Source organism: Sinocyclocheilus anshuiensis, unplaced genomic scaffold, assembly GCF_001515605.1.
Source record: "Sinocyclocheilus anshuiensis isolate Anshui unplaced genomic scaffold, SAMN03320099.WGS_v1.1 scaffold154, whole genome shotgun sequence".
Lineage (NCBI taxonomy): Eukaryota > Metazoa > Chordata > Actinopteri > Cypriniformes > Cyprinidae > Sinocyclocheilus > Sinocyclocheilus anshuiensis.
The window spans coordinates 3,261,922-3,281,029 of NW_015546101.1; the positions used below are offsets into that span (position 1 = coordinate 3,261,922).

The 19,108-nt window shown below is 38.8% G+C and overlaps 1 protein-coding gene across 3 annotated transcripts in view; it reads right to left on the bottom strand.

Moving 5' to 3' along the window:
* Nucleotides 1-9,438: 9,438 nt before the first annotated feature.
* The window catches only part of LOC107700482 (uveal autoantigen with coiled-coil domains and ankyrin repeats protein-like), a 70,765-nt gene continuing 61,095 nt past the window's right edge, over nucleotides 9,439-19,108 (bottom strand). For all 3 annotated transcript variants that reach the window (XM_016502156.1, XM_016502157.1, XM_016502158.1), the window contains 11 exons: nucleotides 19,030-19,067; nucleotides 18,027-18,080; nucleotides 17,712-17,819; nucleotides 17,446-17,478; nucleotides 17,163-17,255; nucleotides 17,012-17,042; nucleotides 16,777-16,826; nucleotides 12,746-15,424; nucleotides 12,497-12,649; nucleotides 11,856-11,921; nucleotides 9,439-11,609 (listed from right to left, as the gene is read on the bottom strand). In XM_016502156.1, coding sequence (XP_016357642.1) covers nucleotides 11,538-11,609; nucleotides 11,856-11,921; nucleotides 12,497-12,649; nucleotides 12,746-15,424; nucleotides 16,777-16,826; nucleotides 17,012-17,042; nucleotides 17,163-17,255; nucleotides 17,446-17,478; nucleotides 17,712-17,819; nucleotides 18,027-18,080; nucleotides 19,030-19,067 — 3,377 coding nt within the window. In that variant the 3' untranslated portion in view covers nucleotides 9,439-11,537. The remainder of the gene's footprint in view (nucleotides 11,610-11,855; nucleotides 11,922-12,496; nucleotides 12,650-12,745; nucleotides 15,425-16,776; nucleotides 16,827-17,011; nucleotides 17,043-17,162; nucleotides 17,256-17,445; nucleotides 17,479-17,711; nucleotides 17,820-18,026; nucleotides 18,081-19,029; nucleotides 19,068-19,108) is intronic.

The window sequence follows — 19,108 nt, forward strand, 5'->3', positions numbered from 1 at the left end:
AGAAACCTGGGCTTCCATACCACCTCAGCAGTGCCACAAACTGATCACCTCCATGCCACGCCGAATTGAGGCAGTAATTAAAGCAAAAGGAGCCCCTACCAAGTATTGAGTACATGTACAGTAAATGAACATACTTTCCAGAAGGCCAACAATTCACTAAAAATGTTTTTTTTATTGGTCTTATGAAGTATTCTAATTTGTTGAGATAGTGAATTGGTGGGTTTTTTGTTAAATGTGAGCCAAAATCATCACAATTAAAAGAACCAAAGACTTAAACTACTTCAGTCTGTGTGCATTGAATTTATTTAATACACGAGTTTCACAATTTGAGTTGAATTACTGAAATAAATGAACTTTTCCACGACATTCTAATTTATTGAGATGCACCTGTAATTGCACATCTGATAAATCCAGATCAGATTTGCGATCGGGCAGCATTTACAGGATAACATCCCTCACTCTAAATGCTCACATTTCCCCTCATATTAAAGCATCTTTTCATTTTAGATGTCCAAAAGTAGGCATAATGTACTTGGGAACAAACAATTACAAGTGATTTGGACAGGTGGTCTGTGTTGCCCCTCTCAATGGCTGGAAGAATCGAGTCGATTAGAATGTATATCCTTGCCAGATTGCTGTTTCTATTCCAGATATTACCCCCCACACCTCCAAGGTCCATGTTTTCACTGTTGGACAGATTAACTTCCAGATTTATCAGGCAGGGAAGATGCCCTAGAGTGAGATAAAAGTTCTGCAGCTTTGAAAAAAATAGCAAGGAGGCTGGGCTCTTCCAAATTTGAGATATTACTGGTTAGCATATCAATTGATATGACAGTGTGGGTATCAGATAGGTCTGATATAAGATGGCTAGAAATATAGAAGACAAATTGTTCTTGTGTGCCATTGCTGGCTATCCCCTTTTGTGACGAAAAGAGCTGGAATGGCAGTTTGGGGAGATGGACAATGACTATTCTTTTAGCATGGAGAGAAGTGCAGCGGAGCTTCGGTCTCTCAACTGGGGACTCTGCCCTGTCAGACATTTCATACTTAAAGAAATGTATATACAGTAGTTATATTGGATATATGATGAATGTTTATGTTTGTTCCTAAAAAGAATAAAAATTACGTTTGAAAAAAGTAAAAAAAAAAGATAGTGGGAAACATGGTCTTGATCCTCAGCAAAGTGTAACATAACATTTTCATATAATTACATTCGTAATAACAGCAGCCCTAGGTTTAAGTGATTAAAAGATCTTCATCCAGTATATCAAAACTGACTCATAATCTCTCAAGAAAAAGAAAAAGAAAAAGAAGAAAAGAAAAAAAAAAAAAAAAAACTGTCACTGGGTCGGTACCCTTTATAAAGGTATTAATATGTCCACTTTAGCTGGTAATATGTGACCCTGGACCACAAAACCAGTCTTAAGTCGCTGGGGTATATTTGTAGCAATAGCCAAAAATACATTGTATGTGTCAAAATTATAGATTTTTCTTTTGTCAGAAAGCATTAGGATATTAAGTAAAGATCATGTTCCATGAAGATATTTTGTAAATTTCCTACTGTAAATATATTAAAACTTAATTTTTTATTAGTAATATGCATTGCTAAGAACTTAATTTGGACAACTTTAAAGGCGATTTTCTCAATATTTTGATTTTTTTGCACCCTCAGATTTTCAAATAGATGCATCTCGGCCAAATATTGTCCTATCCTAACACCTTAACCTTATGACTGGTTTTGTGGTCCAGGGTCACATATGTACTTTTAAGGTACTAATGTGTAGTATTTTGGGGTAAATAAGGTACAAATATGTACCATTTACTATAGATTTTGTAGGGTACATTAGCGACAGCTTTGTACCTTTTTTTCTGAGAGTGTACCTAAACGGCATCAGGGGAGGGATGGTATTCATAGGCGACAGCCAAGCTAGTGGGTAATACTGGCTAATAATGTCTAATAGTGTAATGAATTTTTAAATCCCACAATGCAATGCACTTTTGTCACACTTCTCAAATTCTAGATTTTTTTATTAGCCAAAATTGCATTCAACGTTTTTTGCAGCAACAATGATGTCATGTGTCAATATACTGTACAACTGTTTCACATACTTCAAAAAAAAACTGTAGCCAGTGTACAGAATGCAGACAGCAGTACATTATTATTCATTGATTCTATTATTCTTTTAAATTAATACAAAAACTATAGCACAGAAGTCCTGTCAGGAAGGACAAAGTGAGAACTTTGCATGAGAACTTTATACTCTAATATGAATAAGAAAGGGTGGAAGAACGTTCAAAAAGATTAGCACCTATTACACAAGAACACTCAATAAGATTAGTTTTAATTGATTGGCTCCGTTAAGTTAATTATATTGAGTTAATCAAGTTAATTCTATGAACTCCACTAATGGAACCATTGAAACCATGCTGAGACCATTTCCACTGGAAACACAAATTTTCAACTGTGCACCCCCAGGAGAGAATAACATTAAATGCAGCTTCTATTCGATTATGTTGAAGAATGTGAGCTATGACATTTTACCAAAAATAGGAAATTGGTCTATTCCTGAACAAAGCAGAAATGTAAGCTTTGGTATGCAGCAACATCAAAGAGAGACTATAATGAACAATGAAATTCCAAACACTTGAGACAGGTTGACCCAGGTTCTTCCCCTCTGAGAAGGAAAATATCAGGTGGGGTCGGGATCTAACAACCATCTGGGATCCATTAGGGTCTCCATTATATCTGGGCTTCTATTTCGTTCCCAGCTTGCAAAGCCTCTGAAGTGCGAGCGAGCACCGAGATCGCACGGCTGCCAAGGTTGTTAACCTGCAGGCATTTGTAATGTCGAGCGGGAGTTGCTTTATTAGCGGAGTGAAATAATCTCTACCAAAGTGGTTGAGATGATGACAGACCCAGATTTATGACCCCTGTAAAAGCCCCAGCATCGCGGCTGCTCCAGCATGCATCATGAAATCTAATAAGAAGTGAGACTCACTGCCAATGGCGTAAATTCATGCAGATTTTGATCTCAGAACATCTGCGAGGCTAGAATAATTTATGTCGTACTCTCCATGAAGGGGCTTACAAGTCCTCCAATAACTTGTTTTGGTCTGTTTTGTGAAGAGGCCTCAGGTAATCCTTCGCCTCAGGGGCAATGCCTGTCAGAACTGCATCCAAAACCACAAAGTGCACATCAAAAGCCACAAATTCTCTCTGGTCTCTACACAGCATCTGAAACATTTGCATTTATCTATCGCTTGTGATGCGATTGTAGTGGAAAGAATTTAATAATGAATTCTCCTAATATGACTTGGATAAAAATCGGAACAAAACACTTATGCAAATGTCAGAGTCTGATTAGCAGTGAGTTCTTATATACATGTGCATTTTCATATGCACTCAAATGCATCTGCATTGCTCTCTTTCGGTGCACACATACTGGGTTTTGACATCTAACTGCTTATAAAACAGCTCAATTAATCCTTTGTACACAAACACATTTCTCTGCATGTGGCATCTAGTTTAAATGCAATCTGGTTGATTGGGAATCTGTGCAGGCAAAGTGAATACTTTGGGATTGGCACACAAGTCTAAAGGCAGCCAACAGCCATGCTTAAATGACCAGAAATTGGCTGTTGGCTGCCTTTAGCTACCGTTCCAAAGTTTGGAGTCAGTGAGATTTTTTTTAAAAATTAATGTTTTTATTCAGTTAGGACACGTATCAAAAGTGACAGTAAAGACATTACAAAGATTTCTAGTTTGAATTAATTCTGTTCTTTTGATCTTTGTTCATCAAAGAATCCTGAAAAGAAAAATCGTCATGGTTTCCACAAAAAAAATGTTCAGGTAATAATAAGAAAACACCTTAGATATTACATATTTAATTGTGCATATAATCCTTTTTTTTTTTTTTTTTTTGGCCAGGTTCAGGAAAGGGGAAAAAAAAATACAGCAGCACTGTATGCTCAGATGCTTCCATCCCCACCTCACATCTCTACAGACTCTTTACAATCATTTCAGCAGATGTGGCAGCAGGTGAGCCTGGGTAAATATTCACAGGTGCATTATAATGCGAGTTGGCATTCTGTTGCCCATCTAGAATGGGAATGAGTAGCCATGACACACCAGCAAATTCAGTATTTCACCTGCCAACACCTCTGCCAATGAAAATCAAGTATTAAATCATACAAATATTTGATGATAGACCATTTCACCCGTGTAAACAGAGATACAGTGCCAACATATTCACTGCAGAGAAAGCATGAGCTCAGGCTGTGCATCTGAGAGAGATTTATATCCAAGTATTTCCAAGGTACTCTTTCAATAAAAGCCAACTACAGTTTTAGTCTCCGGATGAGCTTGTTTCGTTGGGCAGGGACGCAATAGCTGGATCAACAAGAACCTTGGTGAATCCAAAAATGAGAAATAAATAATTTTGTTAGTCTTTAACTGAAAATCATTAGTATGAAGAAGTCAAAAAGGGGGGTAAGTTATAAAGAGAGAGACTGACATGTGATACAGCAATGTTCACTAGCACACAATGAATATGTGTCACTTCCTGGCTTCTAAGAGCATATGTTATTAGTCTGCTCTATCATGAATCGATGCCAAAGTCTTAAAACATAATGTAGGTCTGCCCTCTGGAGGGTGGGAGTGGAGCTACACCACACTTCTGTATAGTCTATGACTATAAAGGCAGTAACTCCTCAAAGGAGAGTCTTAAAAATCAGTTATGATAACTGTGAAGGAAACATTCTGAGCCCAGATTCATTGTTACGACCTCAGGCAGTGATTCAGAGAGGACAGTGCTTACTACCAATAAAATGTGCATCTCTTGACCATTTAGCCTGCAGAAGTTAATGAGGCATTAGCTGGAGAATATTTAATGGACTCTGCTGGCATAGTAATTAAGGGCAAATGACAGAATTAGAGCGCGGGCACAATGGAGCCTGCGCTGTTAAACTCACTTAACATGATGGAGTCCATTAGGCACAATATCTTCATTCAAAAAATTTATTTATTTTTTTTCCCCCCCCAAGCAAATTACTGGAACAGAACTAGACCACTAAGCATGTAAGAGAATATATACAATTTCTACATAAACAAATGGCTATTAGTTTTTGAAGGCCCTGCAGAAACATCAATGTGAAGACATCACACTCAGATTGTACCTATAGGCATCTTTGTACTGTGTAAAATAATAGTACCTTAAGGGAACATGTTACTACTCAAAGGTCCTAATAGGAGTAGGACCTTTTAGGAGTAGATCAGGTATAATGGTGTCCCTTTAAGGATACTTTTACAGTGATAAGCTGTTACATCCCTAAAGGTACACATCTTACACATTTTTTCGGACAGTGGAGAAATAACTTGAATTTGTGATGTCATGATCTTAATTGTTCATCAGCACATCTGATCGGACCATTCCTGCGCAGTGCACTCATCCAATACACCGTACATGATTTGTCAGACTCCTGACTCTCTCTGTGGGCCGCGACACTCAAGATTCAGTCGTTTGTTGTGCAGATGACTCATAAAAATGTCCTTTTGTTTTAGAAAGCAGGTGTGAAAGGTAGAAACTGGCTCTGTGAAAGCCAGAGGCATGAAAGACTGGACGCAGCAGCCACTGTTCCCCACAGGATCCTACCATCTAACACCCGCAAGCATCCGGAAAGAGTTATTCAGGGGGATCTGCATTACGATCCAGGGCGAGCTGCGATCATTAAGGTGCAATCAAAGGCAGACGATGCAGGCAAATCACAGCAACACAAACCTGCAAAAGCTACAGATGAAAGGGGGAAGATTAGAGAGATTTAAAGGACATTTAAAGCCATTAATCCAATACCTTGCCTTACAAGAAGAGGAAAAAAGCTATTTAATTAACATCCGGGACAGCAAGCTAAAGGCATGTTATACTTACACACTCATGGCAACATCAAAAGAGCCTGGCCTTGGTTAAAGACATTTTAGGGAATTAATGTCTGTTCAGCTTCTGGTATATAAAAGCATAAGTGTTTTTTTTTTTAAGTCTGACATTTAAAGGTAAATTTAAATTTGTTAAAAATCACATTATTCAAAGTGATTAGAACGTTCCTACTTGTTAAAATCTACCAAACTCTCACTTTACAAAGATGTAGGCGAGATTGTGCCTTTAACTCAACACTACAATAAACCCCTGTGTAGCTCTCAAAACACATGGTATTCATTTAGCTTTCCTTTTTTCTTCCAAAGTGTTCAACAAGGGTTTGTTAACCAAACCAGTACCAATGGCTAAATTTCAAGGAAAGAAACAAATGCAGATGTAAATTTCCACTTTACAGCATGTTTATGTATTGTGAATTCCTTCCTAGGAGACGGGGGCTTTCATGTATTAATTGGATTGTGTGACTGCGGCTTTGTCCAACAAATGCACATTTTCAACGATAGTCACAACCCTGAATTTGCCTAAAGCACTTTGACTGTGAGCCTAATGAGCAATGAATAAACTAATACCTTATGTTCTGCTAGGAGGAAACTCTTCAGGAACATGAAACATTTCAAACACCTCTAAAGCCACACCTTCACCCTGCTGCTGGCCTCCTGCCAGAGGTATGAAATTAAGTAAACACTGAGAGCTGGGTGCAAAATGAAAAGACAAGCTGAAGCAAATCACTAGATGATCAACAAGAAAGCATCTTGGTAAATTAGTTCAATGACATGATTGTGCAATAAAAGTCACAAAAAAATGACCAATTACAGTGGAACAGTAACTGACAGTAAGGTTGCCATAAGCAATATAGCAGTATATATATATACGGTGTACACTATATCAGGACCATATTGGTTATCACACGATATTAGATATTTTTTAAATGTATCAATAGATATTCTGTCTGTGTTAGGTATACCGTTCCAAAGTTTGGAGTCAGTGAGAGTTTTTTTAAAATTCATGTTTTTATTCAGTTAGGACACATATCAAAAGTGACAGTAAAGACATTACACAGATTTCTATTTTGAATTAATTCTGTTCTTTTGATCTTTGTTCATCAAAGAATCCTGAAAAGAAAAATCGTCATGGTTTCCACAAAAAAAATGTTCAGGTAATAATAAGAAAACACCTTAGATATTACATATTTAATTGTGCATCCTCATTTACGCTATTTTTCATATTTATACTCTCAAAAATATGCATCCTTTAGAAGTAAATAAGCTACACGTTTTCCTTTGAGAAAGTTATTGCCCAGTCTATTGTTGTAAAATCTATGTAAAATGTCATCCTTAGCCAATCTCAAAATGAATATTAATTTTTATCCTATACATGATAATGTTGTGATTCACTGAATTTAGTTTTGTTTGTTTGTGTTTATTACTATTTTATCAAATTAAACATTATATTTAACATTTTATTATCTGCCATTTATTGGTTATCAGCCATAACATCTGAATAATTATCAGCTTATTAGTATCAGTGCATCCCTGGTACAAAGACTTACAAACTAAGGTCCACCTGAATCAAGCAAACCAGTGTTTTCTCCAATGACGTCAGACCGTCAACCAGTTGAGGCCCTTAACAAAAATGATGGCATAACAAAGATGGAAAACACAATGCTCTCCTCACCTTTCCCCTCAATTTACCTCTTAACAAGCCTTTAAAGAACCACAATCCTGCACCGCAGAGCAAGAAAAGCAGACAAAACCAAACTAGTTATACAATTAAGAAAGGACATTAGTTGCAGCACTATTTCCAAGCAGCCAGCCATCAATTCCACAGGCTTATTCTGTTAAACCACTGAAACAACCCCATGTGTCAGCTCTTAGCAGACATGTGAAATGCAGTCGATTTTCCATCGAAGCCTGGGGATTATTAAGAGCTTGAGCTTGGAAGAGAGGACAACCACATGTTTCTTGTTGAGCCCTGACCGGAAAAAGGGGGAGAAAGTAAAAATGAGTTGATTCACAAGGCATTAGTGGTTAACCAAGAGCTAATGAGGGAAAAAGAACAACAATGAGCTCAGATGTAACCGTTTAAATGTGCAGTTTAAAAATTTCAGCTTTGGAGTACAACATCCCCTCCTGCACAATCACCACGCGGTTTAGAAGTCTGTTTGAAACATGCCCAACAGTATCAAATTTTTGTACCTGTGTGATCTAATCAACCCTCCGCCCATGTGCCGAATCACTCAAACAACTATTTTTTTTTTTTTTACTCAAACACTTTTATGGAGGTAAAACACCCAAAGTACAGAACACACCGCTATGGTCTTTCCTTGTGCATAAAAGCCCATCCATGAACGGATGGAGCTGCGGCCCAGCGGTGGTAGCAGGACTCTCCTGTGGCCAGCCAATAAATCCTACAAAATAAAAGAGTCTCTTTTATTTTTTTCAACCATTTTCCCCTCATCCCAGGTGTTATATGATGGATGATGAGGTCAGGGAGGCATGGATCACAAGGCAAGGATCAGAAAGGAGCTGGGCAGGAGACATGTTGAATCCATCTAGTCCAAATCAGCCCCATGTGTCCTCCAGAGCCCTGTTATCCTATAAATGAACTTTATTGAGGCAACAACGTGCAGGGACCTCTGCAAAAACACTGAAGGGGTGAGCAGAGGTGACCGATCCAGGGTGGCTAATGAGAAAAGATGTGGTTTTCCGTGACATTCTTTTAAAAGGTACTAACACTAAAAGCCCAGCCAGCACAATGTATGGGAGACCCGATGATAAGAGGGTGAAACAGATGAGAACGGGATGTTTTGCACATCTGCATTTGTTATTAAACTATTAAAAAGGAAGGCAAGAAAACTTCAAATGCACACAAAATCAAACCAGACAAAGATAAAAAGGGAGCAAATTATCTGCGTGACACGTGAAGGGCTCTGTGGTCAAAGTGAGCGTGAATCACGACACAAAGACTACCGACTGAGTAACTAACCACATTTTAAAGCAACATGAACAGGGTTGATCCACCCCCCCTCCAAGTCTGCCCACCTACCAGGGGGCCAGCTAAACGACAGGGTTACACTGTGATCCTTATGGGCATGATTAATGGTAGAGAAAAAGGCAAAGAGAGGGGAGTGGTGGGAGGATGTCTGGTTCTGCTTATGGTCCTGGAAATGAGATTAAAGGGAAAGCTCCAAACAGATTGAATTGTCTTTGCCATAATTGCTGAGAACAGCTTATGCAGGGCAGGCCACAAATAACAGACTCATAAAAACAAGACTGCAAGAGAATGGGGGGAGAGAGGGATTCAGAGGATAACTGAGTGCTGTCATTTAAGCAGTCATATATACAAAAATGTTAAATTAATTAGGTGTGGGATGAGTTTAGAGCTTTGGAAAAATCACCTTTAGCATCTTTACTGGAAATGTAGTGGTTGAAAAGTGACTAAGGCTACATAATAAAATGACAGATGAGATGACAAAAAGACCCGTGACTTACTGAAGCATATTGTAGAAACTAAGATAGAAAAACAACATTGATTTTGTTTAAGGATTACAGTTTTTACTCATCCCTTAAAATAGTAATACGAATAAAAACTATGACCTTTATGGGAAGAAAAATACTGTCTTTTCTTTGTATTTGTAAATCTCATTTTGTTTTAAAAGCAAGTTAAACACTAAGGTACAAATCAATGCAAACCACATGAGGAAAAAAAAAGAGCCCTCAATCTAGATTTCATTGGATTTAAAGTAACAACATGTGCGTTCACTTCAAGGAGAGTGAGAGGGGCTGGAAAGGCCTGCCAAAGGCAAGGTTCACTTCATGACACTCTGAGACTGCTGGGATTAATCTTTTTCATTTGCACAGAGCCAGTTTAGTCTAAAAGAGGCACTTTTATTGATGTTAGACTCAAAATTTCACCAAAAAAAAAGGGAGAGAAAATGTCCAAGGAAAATCACAGACTAACTGATAATCGTAAGAGCACAGTTAGAAAGTAATACTAATAAATAATGAAACCGTTACAATTAGTCATCCCGGCAGAGAGAACTAATAGCATCAGTTAATACCAATCAAACCAAATGGCACTACGGTGGTGTTTTTAAAATAGATACTGGAAAGCCATGGTTGGGAACTCAATTAATTTTAGAATATTTGATTGGAAACTCAGAGGATCAAAAAAAAAAAAACAGATTCACACAATATAAAGTATGTAAGTCTACCATCATGTTCGGAAACCTGAACCGATTATTGTGCCTTTCCATTCCAGTCCTGCTGAATTTTGTAATATTTACCACAAACATGGTGTTTATTAATCAAAAGTAGTACAAAGCCATGTAAAAGGTGATATATCAGATTTGGGAAGCATCAAAAGGGAGAATTCCAAAATGCTCACATTATCTTAAAACAAAACCACACATCAAACTTGGCCAGCCAAGTCACACCACTAGATGGCGATATCAGCCAGGATAAAGGACCATGAGGGCTAGAGTGTTATGAAAGTCCTCAGTGTTAAAGGCTTTGCTCATACAATCATTCATAAAACATAGTCTGTTGCTGTCACTGCAGAAGCAAAGCAATTTTACATAAACACTTCAGTAAAAGAACTACTCCATCCTAAATCACCCAACCCAATAGACACCCACTGACTCGAATACATCACGCACATTTGGAACAAATGATCCAGTTTACGGATATGGGCAAAAGTGCACAAGATAAGTGCAAGATGAAGCTGCAATGGTGTGCTCTGATCTTTTGTCATGACTTTGGACCATAACAATTCTGGGACCCTTCAAAACAAATGTGCGCAAATGATTTTTACTGTGGTAACAGTGCTGTGCATTTACGCTCTTACTGTATACTGTATGTGCATTAACTTACACGTAATATTATTACTTTCTGTACTGCAGGATATTCAACAACTATGCCACTGGCATTTCATAAAACTTAGTCGGGCCCAGGATGTGCCTCTGTGCCCACCACTCCACTAATGCCTGGAAGCTAGTTTCCCTAGTGCTGAAAGATCTGCTTCCTCTAACCTCTAACTTACTGTAACCATTGCAGAGATTATAATAATGGTGGACTGAGAACAGAACGTTAAAATATCTCTAAAGGGATGCATCTCTCAATACACTGTACATGTAGCTCAGATCAAGACTATAAGAGTGGAGGGAATGTTCTTCTTTAAACTGTAGTTAGGATATTTCAACATGAAATAAGGGGTACATGAGACTCAATCGCTGAATGTGCAGTTTACATCTTTACAGCATTCTGCACTTTCCATTGACTCTATAGCATGTAGCAATTGCGTACCAAGTTAAGCCAATATGCTTATTTGTGATCAAATCATTATCCATTGCCTCTCATGTTTATGATTTATGTTTTTAGATGGGTTCAACTATCCCTAGTGCTATATTTAGTACTGACACTAAGCAAATCTATATTACAGATCTACATTGATAGTGCTTACATCACTCAACCTAATCAGGGCATATCAAATGTTGCAAAATGTGACTTTCCGACCGAAGTACTCCAGAGCAGTATCAAACTGCACTGAGCTGAATGGGAGGTTACTGTGTGAATGATGAATTGGAGTCAGTGTAGTCTCAGTGTGCGGAGTTCAACACACAAAACCATGTCTCATTCGAATGATCTGCAATAAGGCAGCTTGGACATCTTCATCCATGTGACCCTGAAAGACAATAAGTGAGCGGTATTTAGTTGGGATAAATTAATCTTTAGAATTGCTTCCAGACACTTCAATGCAACTACAGGCTATGACCCGTATACTATTATGGTACATAGAAAACCATACACTATAACACACCTAAGAGGTTTCAATAAATGACCTTGACATGAGAGCAAAATAGAAGGAACTTCTACTGCAAAAAAAAAAAAAAACCTTCTACACACTCAACTCACATTCACAGACAATTACCTGTGCTGCACTGAGCAGATGAGTTCGATAAATTGAAACCACTTCTCTATGTTGCCTGTCAGCATCCTGTTTAGATAATAAAAAAGGGACAAGACATATCAGACAGTGTTTTACAAGTGTCATATAATAAGGTCTTGCAAGGTTAGATGGTCAATGAGTTTATAAATACAATATAATATTAAAATATATTAAAATAGAAAAAATTTTAAATTGTAATACTATTTCACACATTTATTTTCTAAAACATTTTAAAACATCTTACAGACCCCAAACTTTTGAATGGTAGTGCATATTTTTTAATTATAAAATTTATTTAAATAAAACTATAACATTATTTAAAAAATAAATTATACATTATACTACAACACTTAAGTAAAGGAGACTGTTTAATTCAGAATAACATCAAATCTTGGAAGACTTCTTAATAATATTGAAAGAAAGAAAGTGGTCCCTGAGGCCATTCTATCAGTACCAGTTCCTTCAACCTTTTTTAATTACAAGACAGAAGGCTCTAGAATCCATCATAAGCACAAGTCAGTCAGTAGGTGAGTGTATTATTTAGTCCAAGGTGACAGAATGTCATATTTGTGAGGAATTACAAACAAATCCGCTGGTATGTGTATGTGCACAGAGCTACTCACAGCCAGCTGCTGCTGGAGGCTCTTGACCTGGGCTTGGAGTGTGTCAATGTGTTGAGTCTGTCTCTTGTTGGGTGTGTTGCCAGCATAAGCCAGCTGGGATAAGCCATTCAGAGCCTGTTTCAGCCTTTCAACATCTGCCAACAGTTCTGTGATCTGAAACGAAGAACACCTTGCTTATAATCTGACAAAATTACAAGCACTTATCGAGAAAGCTCTTCCAGATAACCAATGAGTATATAACAATCTCACCCTTTTGTCTTTAAGCTCAGTCTGCTCTGAGGACACCTGAATCCTCTTCTGCAGTTCTCCAATGGTGCTCATTGATTCCTCATATCTCTCTTTTAGATCTCTGATCTCCTTCTCAATGGAGGCACTCTTTACCTGCAGGGACTCGGTTTCCGCTCTCGCCCTCTTCTCACCCTCCCTAGCACGTGTTGTTTCCCTGTACAGATCCTCATATTGCTCATCCAGTCCTGATTGCCGATTGCCAAGTTCACGCACCTCCTCCTCCAGCTTGTGCTTTTCTGCTCTGAGCTGGGTCACCTGCTCCTCATGGCTGTGGAGATCATCCAAAGCATGTGTGGCTCTGAGAAGCTCAGTCTGCAGAGTGGCTACATCCTCAGCCCTCTGCGCACTGGTTTCTTCCTCCTCCCACAGCGCCATGCGAAGCTCATTGACCTCACGTTCCAGAGCCCCTTTAACCTGGCTATACTGGGCCTCATCGAAGCTCTGACTCTGAAGCTGTTTCTCTAGTTCATGAACACGCTGAACTTCCAGTCTATGAGCTTCTCGTAAGCACTTGCACTCCTTTTGCGCCTCCTGCAGGCTGCCACTCAGAGAGCTCTGCATGGCCTCGAACTGCTCCAGATGAATATACTCAATATTCAGTTTCTTTTGGAGACTCTGGATCTCAGAGTTGCACAATGCATTTTTCTCCTCTAGTTCGGCCCGCTGGATCGTAACCTCTTTATATTGCTGCTCCAGCTCCACCAATTTCAGACTTAGCTCCTCCACCTGGCCCTTGCAGCGATCCTCCACTTCTTTGTACTTCTCACTGGACACAAGCCCTGTCTGAAGTTTCTGCTGCAGAAATGCCATCTCATCCTTCAATCTTTCGTTCTCTTGCCTTTGGCATTCCCCTTTGGTCTTTTCGTCATTGTACATCTCCTGCATTTCGGCAAGTTTTTCTGCCAAGTCCTTCAGAGCAGTGTTGAAATGCATCTCTTTTTCCTCCATAGCGGTCAACGGAACAAACTTCAACTGCAATGCCTCCTGAATAGTATCCAACTCTTTCTTCTGAGCTTCGATTTCCTTGTGGAGCTTTGATGCGCTCTCTTGAGCACACTGGTACTTGGAGTAGGCATCTTGAGCTCTTCCCTCTGCTTCTGATAAAGCTTTGCTCATTGTGCTTTTCAATATCTCATGTTCCACAAGGCTGATATAGTCATTTTCTAACTTGGCCTGCACATTCTCAAACTCCTCTTTCAACATAGCATTTCCTTCTTTCACCTTCTGTAACTCCTCTTCCCGAACTCTACAATCATCCTCCAACTTTGCGATTTCGATCTTTGCTTTCTCCAAAGCCTCATTTAACTCAGTCTGCACTCTCTCATTCTCATTCTTTGTGACAAACTCAATGTCAAAGCTCTGCTTCAGTAATGCTTTTTCAGCTGCCAAAATCCCAAGTTCAGAGACTTTCTCGTGGTATTGATCCTGAAGGCTATTAAGATCTCTTTCCAGTTCTGTGTTGCGTTCTGTGAGTGCAGCCAACTCACTCTCATAACGTTCACAGGGGATGTACATGCTCCTCAGGTTGGCAATGTTCTCACAAAGAGAGGTCTTCTCCTCCTGCAGCCTCTGTAGCTGCTCTTCAGCCTGTTTTCTCTTCTCAGTCTCCTCTGCTAACCTAACACTCAACTCCTCCACAGCGAGTCCCATAGACCTCTTCACCTCCTCATGGTTTCCCGAGGTCACAAACTTGGTCTTCAGATTGTTGCTGAGTTCCCGCAGCTCCTCTCTGAGCAGTTCTCTCTCATCCTCACCTTCCTCCACTTCGCAAATTAATGACTGACACTTTGCAGTGACATCAGCAAGTTTCTTCTTCAGGGTTGAGCTTTGCTCCTCCAGAGCAGCCCGGACTCGCTCGTGCTCTTGCAGGGGGACGGACTGTCGGTCGTCCATCGCACGGTGGAGCTCTGCCACTTCCTCCAGCACACGGTCATAATCCTCCCTTAACTCAGACAACTGTAGCTCCTTCTCATCCACAGCATTGGTAAGGAGGTTCTTCATGTTGTCAAACTTCTCTCCTGGAACCACTGATGTCAACCTGGCCTCTGCAGTCTTCACTTGACCCTCCATGTTTAAGAGCGTCGCCTCCATGTTTTTATGGTCCTCTCGCATTGCACTCAGCTCTGCAGTGAGACTCTCAACCTCCACAGCCAGCAGACCTTCACCTTTCTTATACTCCTCCAAAGCTTTCTCACTCTGCTTTAAATGATTCCTGACCCGCCCAACCTCAGCAGAAGCACCCTCATACTTTGCCTTCACCTCATTCAGCTGTGCTTTGAGGTCATCAACAACTTGGTTATTGAGATGCTCCTTTACCGCCACCACATGAGCCTGAAGCTGTTTCACCTTTGTCTCAGAGTCTATCATTCGCTTCTGCACATCTCCCATGGCTTCCTCTAGCTCGTGTATCTGCTGATCCGACTCACGTTTGATAGTCTCACACTTCCTGGTCAGCTCCTCACACTCCTGAGACTTGCATGCTAGAGCCTTTTGGAGGCGGCCCACCTCCCCTTGTGCCACCTCTTGCTGTCTGCGGACACATTCAAGCTCTTGACGAAGTGTCTCAGGATCACCAGCCACTGGCCGAGACAGCTCCAAAGGTCGAGCCACAGATCGAGATGGTCCTGTAGGCTGTAATATCTGAATGCAAACATAAGTAGGCATTCATTATTAACAAACATTCTGACAGCATATCTTGTCTGAGTGTTTTTCATGGATAGTTACTATGCCACAGTGGAAAAGACTGGAAACAAGAAATTAGGGGATTTAGATCAAGCTAAAATAATGAAAAAAAATAAATAAATAAATAGATAAAACAGTATCAACAGCCAGCCTTAAAAGAGAAAGAGAAGATTAAATGGTTCTTATACATTTTTCTCATATGGGGTCACACTAGGGCAACATAGGTGAGAGTAAAGTCGTCTCTGGTGCTAATGTGACAACAAAATTGCATCCACCACATCTGCCCAAAAGCTGATCCCAGGCATAGTACGTCCCTTCAGAGAATAGCGCTAATAAATCATAAACCCTTCTGACACTGCAGGCTATGGAGGTTCTGAAATGAAACGAGAGAGAGCAACTTATCTGACTGCCACTGCCTCTCCTAAGCTTAACGCAGCTGACACAGCCAGTCTGCTCAATGAATTACTAAATATCAGAAGGAAGAAAATATATATAAAATACCAAACCTTGGGAGAAATAACTAAATGTTAAGCTTGTGCATGCTCAGCAAACCTTTAGAATCAATTCTTGATTTTAAATTTAAGCATTTGCACTTGGAAGTTTGATGCCATTGTTGAACGCCATAAGAAAAAAAGGTCTCTGTTTATGTACACTGAACTGACTGGCTCCTGTGTATTTACAAAAGTACATATAGAGTAATGATAATAAACTACATTTACTTATTGTGTAAACATTTTGTAGAGCTGAATGCTACAGACTTATTTCATAGTGATTAATTCTATTGTTATTACTAATTACTTTACAATATCCATGTTACACATATTACAGGCAGAAAATAAAGTGTTACTCCCTTATATGCTATAATAACCATATATAAATACTCTTAGACAGTGTTTAATATATACAGATTTAGACATTTTTTTACATTTTATAACCCACTGACAGGAATTTTTGGACACAGCAAGTTCATGTTAACATATAAATGTTTAGGTCCTATTGTGTTTTATTGTGGTAACAGAGAGCATGCCATACTTTAACGATAGACTTGTTTTTAATGCAACATTTTATGGATAAAAATCTGTTAGTAGCAGTACAACAGTATAATCCCTCAGAAATCAATCCTCTCGTACTTCTGTAGTCATTCCACAACTGTTTCCTTAAAGACCTTTAACTTCAAGTTCGTCCCAACTGGCATGTGTTGAAGTTGGTTTACATCATGTAAATTATACATAAAATGTAATGAGCTTCTTGGCCTCAGCAGAAATTCTTGGCATTTATGTTAAGAAGATTTTAAAGAAATTTAAATTCACCTGAGCAGAATCCAAGCTGTGTGACTGTCGCACTAATACATTGTCTTTTCCTGCAGAAAAAAGAACCCAAAATGAAAACACACGCAAACCCATCTTCACTTACAGAAAAATTACTTTTCTGACATCCCTACACTCAACATTTTTTCAACATCAGTACACTGTTTATATTGAGGTCTCTAATATCAAGGGTCAAACTTAATTAGTATAAAGATCCAGATTTTAAAGACAAAGTCACCTTTGATCACAGACTGGCCAGGGTAATCTCCCTGTAAAATAAAAACATGCAGATTTATTCATCAGCTCATCAAACTTTGATCATGAACTGCTGGATCTGGAGTTAACGAGCAGCAGTCTTTGAAGAGCATGTTGCAAAGATTTTTACTGACCAAATGACTCTGCTGCTGGACTCTCACAGTCTCTACAGCGCTGGCTCCTTCCTCCTTCTCTTTGACAGAAAGTAAAAGCTTCAGCTCTTCTCTCTGGTGTAGAAAACACAGATACACATGCATATTCAACAGCAACTACCACCCAACCTTAACAAAAACAAACAAATATCCTTCCATCAATACTATGACAGAAATGGGAAGAAAATGATGAAGAAATTAAAATGAGAGCAGACAATATCACTAGGACAGAAGGCGGCAATTTCCAGGAAAACACACAAATTACCTCCTTGTGAATGTCCTCCACGGTTGACTTTTCCTGAAAGAAGGAAAGAACAGAACAGAAAGAGAGACAGAGAACACATGTATTACACAAGATATCTATAGAACTATTACAATATAAACACACAACTACCTGAACAGATAAATACAGATGAGACTACCATCTACAGTACTTTGGCTTCTTTTGTTATTTACTGTAGTGCTGAAAACAACGTGTAAGGTGCAGGCTTGCCAATAAACTGGCCAATTAGTAAAAAACCAAAGAAACACCTGGCTGAGTTGATGCTGAAGCATGTTAACTTTATCGAGCAGCGTTCTCTGTTCCTGATGGAACTTCTTTAGTGTCACCTGTTGGCTCTCATTCTTTTTTTCCAGACCCTGGAAAACATCAGATTGCCTACTCATTTATATTTATGTACAGTTTGCAATGCAAAAAATGTCTATGATGAATGTTTTACATCCCTAATAATTAATACAAATTCAGCTACAGAATGTGTAAAAAAACATGTAAATGGCACAGAATAAGTCCAGGTCTAATAATAAACTTATTTACTGGTAACAGTCATGGACATGAATGGCACTCACCTGTATGATCTTATCACGGTTAGAGGTTTCAGAGACCATCTCCACAGATTGCAACTAAAACAGACAGAAAATAAAATATATAAAAATGGCAAGCCACACAAAAATAATCAGGGTGTCTTTTTAATCTAATTGCAGGGCCATTTGTAACGTGATAAGCTGTAAAGTAGGAGGAAAAACCTCTAAATTAGTGAAGTGTTTCGGAGTCCAAAAAATACTACATACAACAATAAAATACTGTATTGTTATAATTGTAGGCCAATATTATTCATATACACTAGAGAATACTATTATTCAGGTGCAAAACTATGCTGTTCCTGGCTGTGGAGCAGAAACTGCTGCTCTACATACACTTCTGACAAATCCACATGTTAGAAATGAGTGGTCCTTGATAATTAATGTCCCCAGATAATAATGGTAAACATAAGTGAACATCAGGATAAAATGTGGTTAAATTATAAAAAGTGCTGGATTTGGTTCTTTTAGAGAAAATTTTATTTACTTTCATTAAACACTGGGTGGCAGTAGTGCATAAAATTTTCTACAGCACTGCAGTCGCTTCTGCAGGTACGGTCAGATTAGTGCATTAAGACAGAGAGACATGGTATGTAACAAGGAATTATATTAGTCTGAAGTAATTTGTTCTCCATTTTATATGATATAAGTATAAGTGCTGAAATAAAAACTAAATTGTGCTCTCTCTGCAGATCCATCATAAATCTCATTTGTATGATTTCAGACTCTAGACGCAGACTCTGCTATAGATGGCTTCAGTGAAATTACAATGAGAATGACGGCAGCCTTTCTCTGTGCAGTATGTCCAAAGAAAATATATCAGTGCATTTTTGATAAGTAATAAAACTCAGACAATGACAAAAGTTAATCAGTAAGGGGGAACAGTTTTAACCTGTTGTGATTGATTATAATCTGTATATTATGTTTCTTTAAAATCTCATCTGCATGGAGATGCTCAGAATGAAACGAAAGGTGAAAATGCTGCGTATACCTGTCTCTTTTTCTGTTCCATCTTGGCAGCCTCTTTTGCTGTGAATATAAATGATTAATTAGTAATTCATGGAACTGAA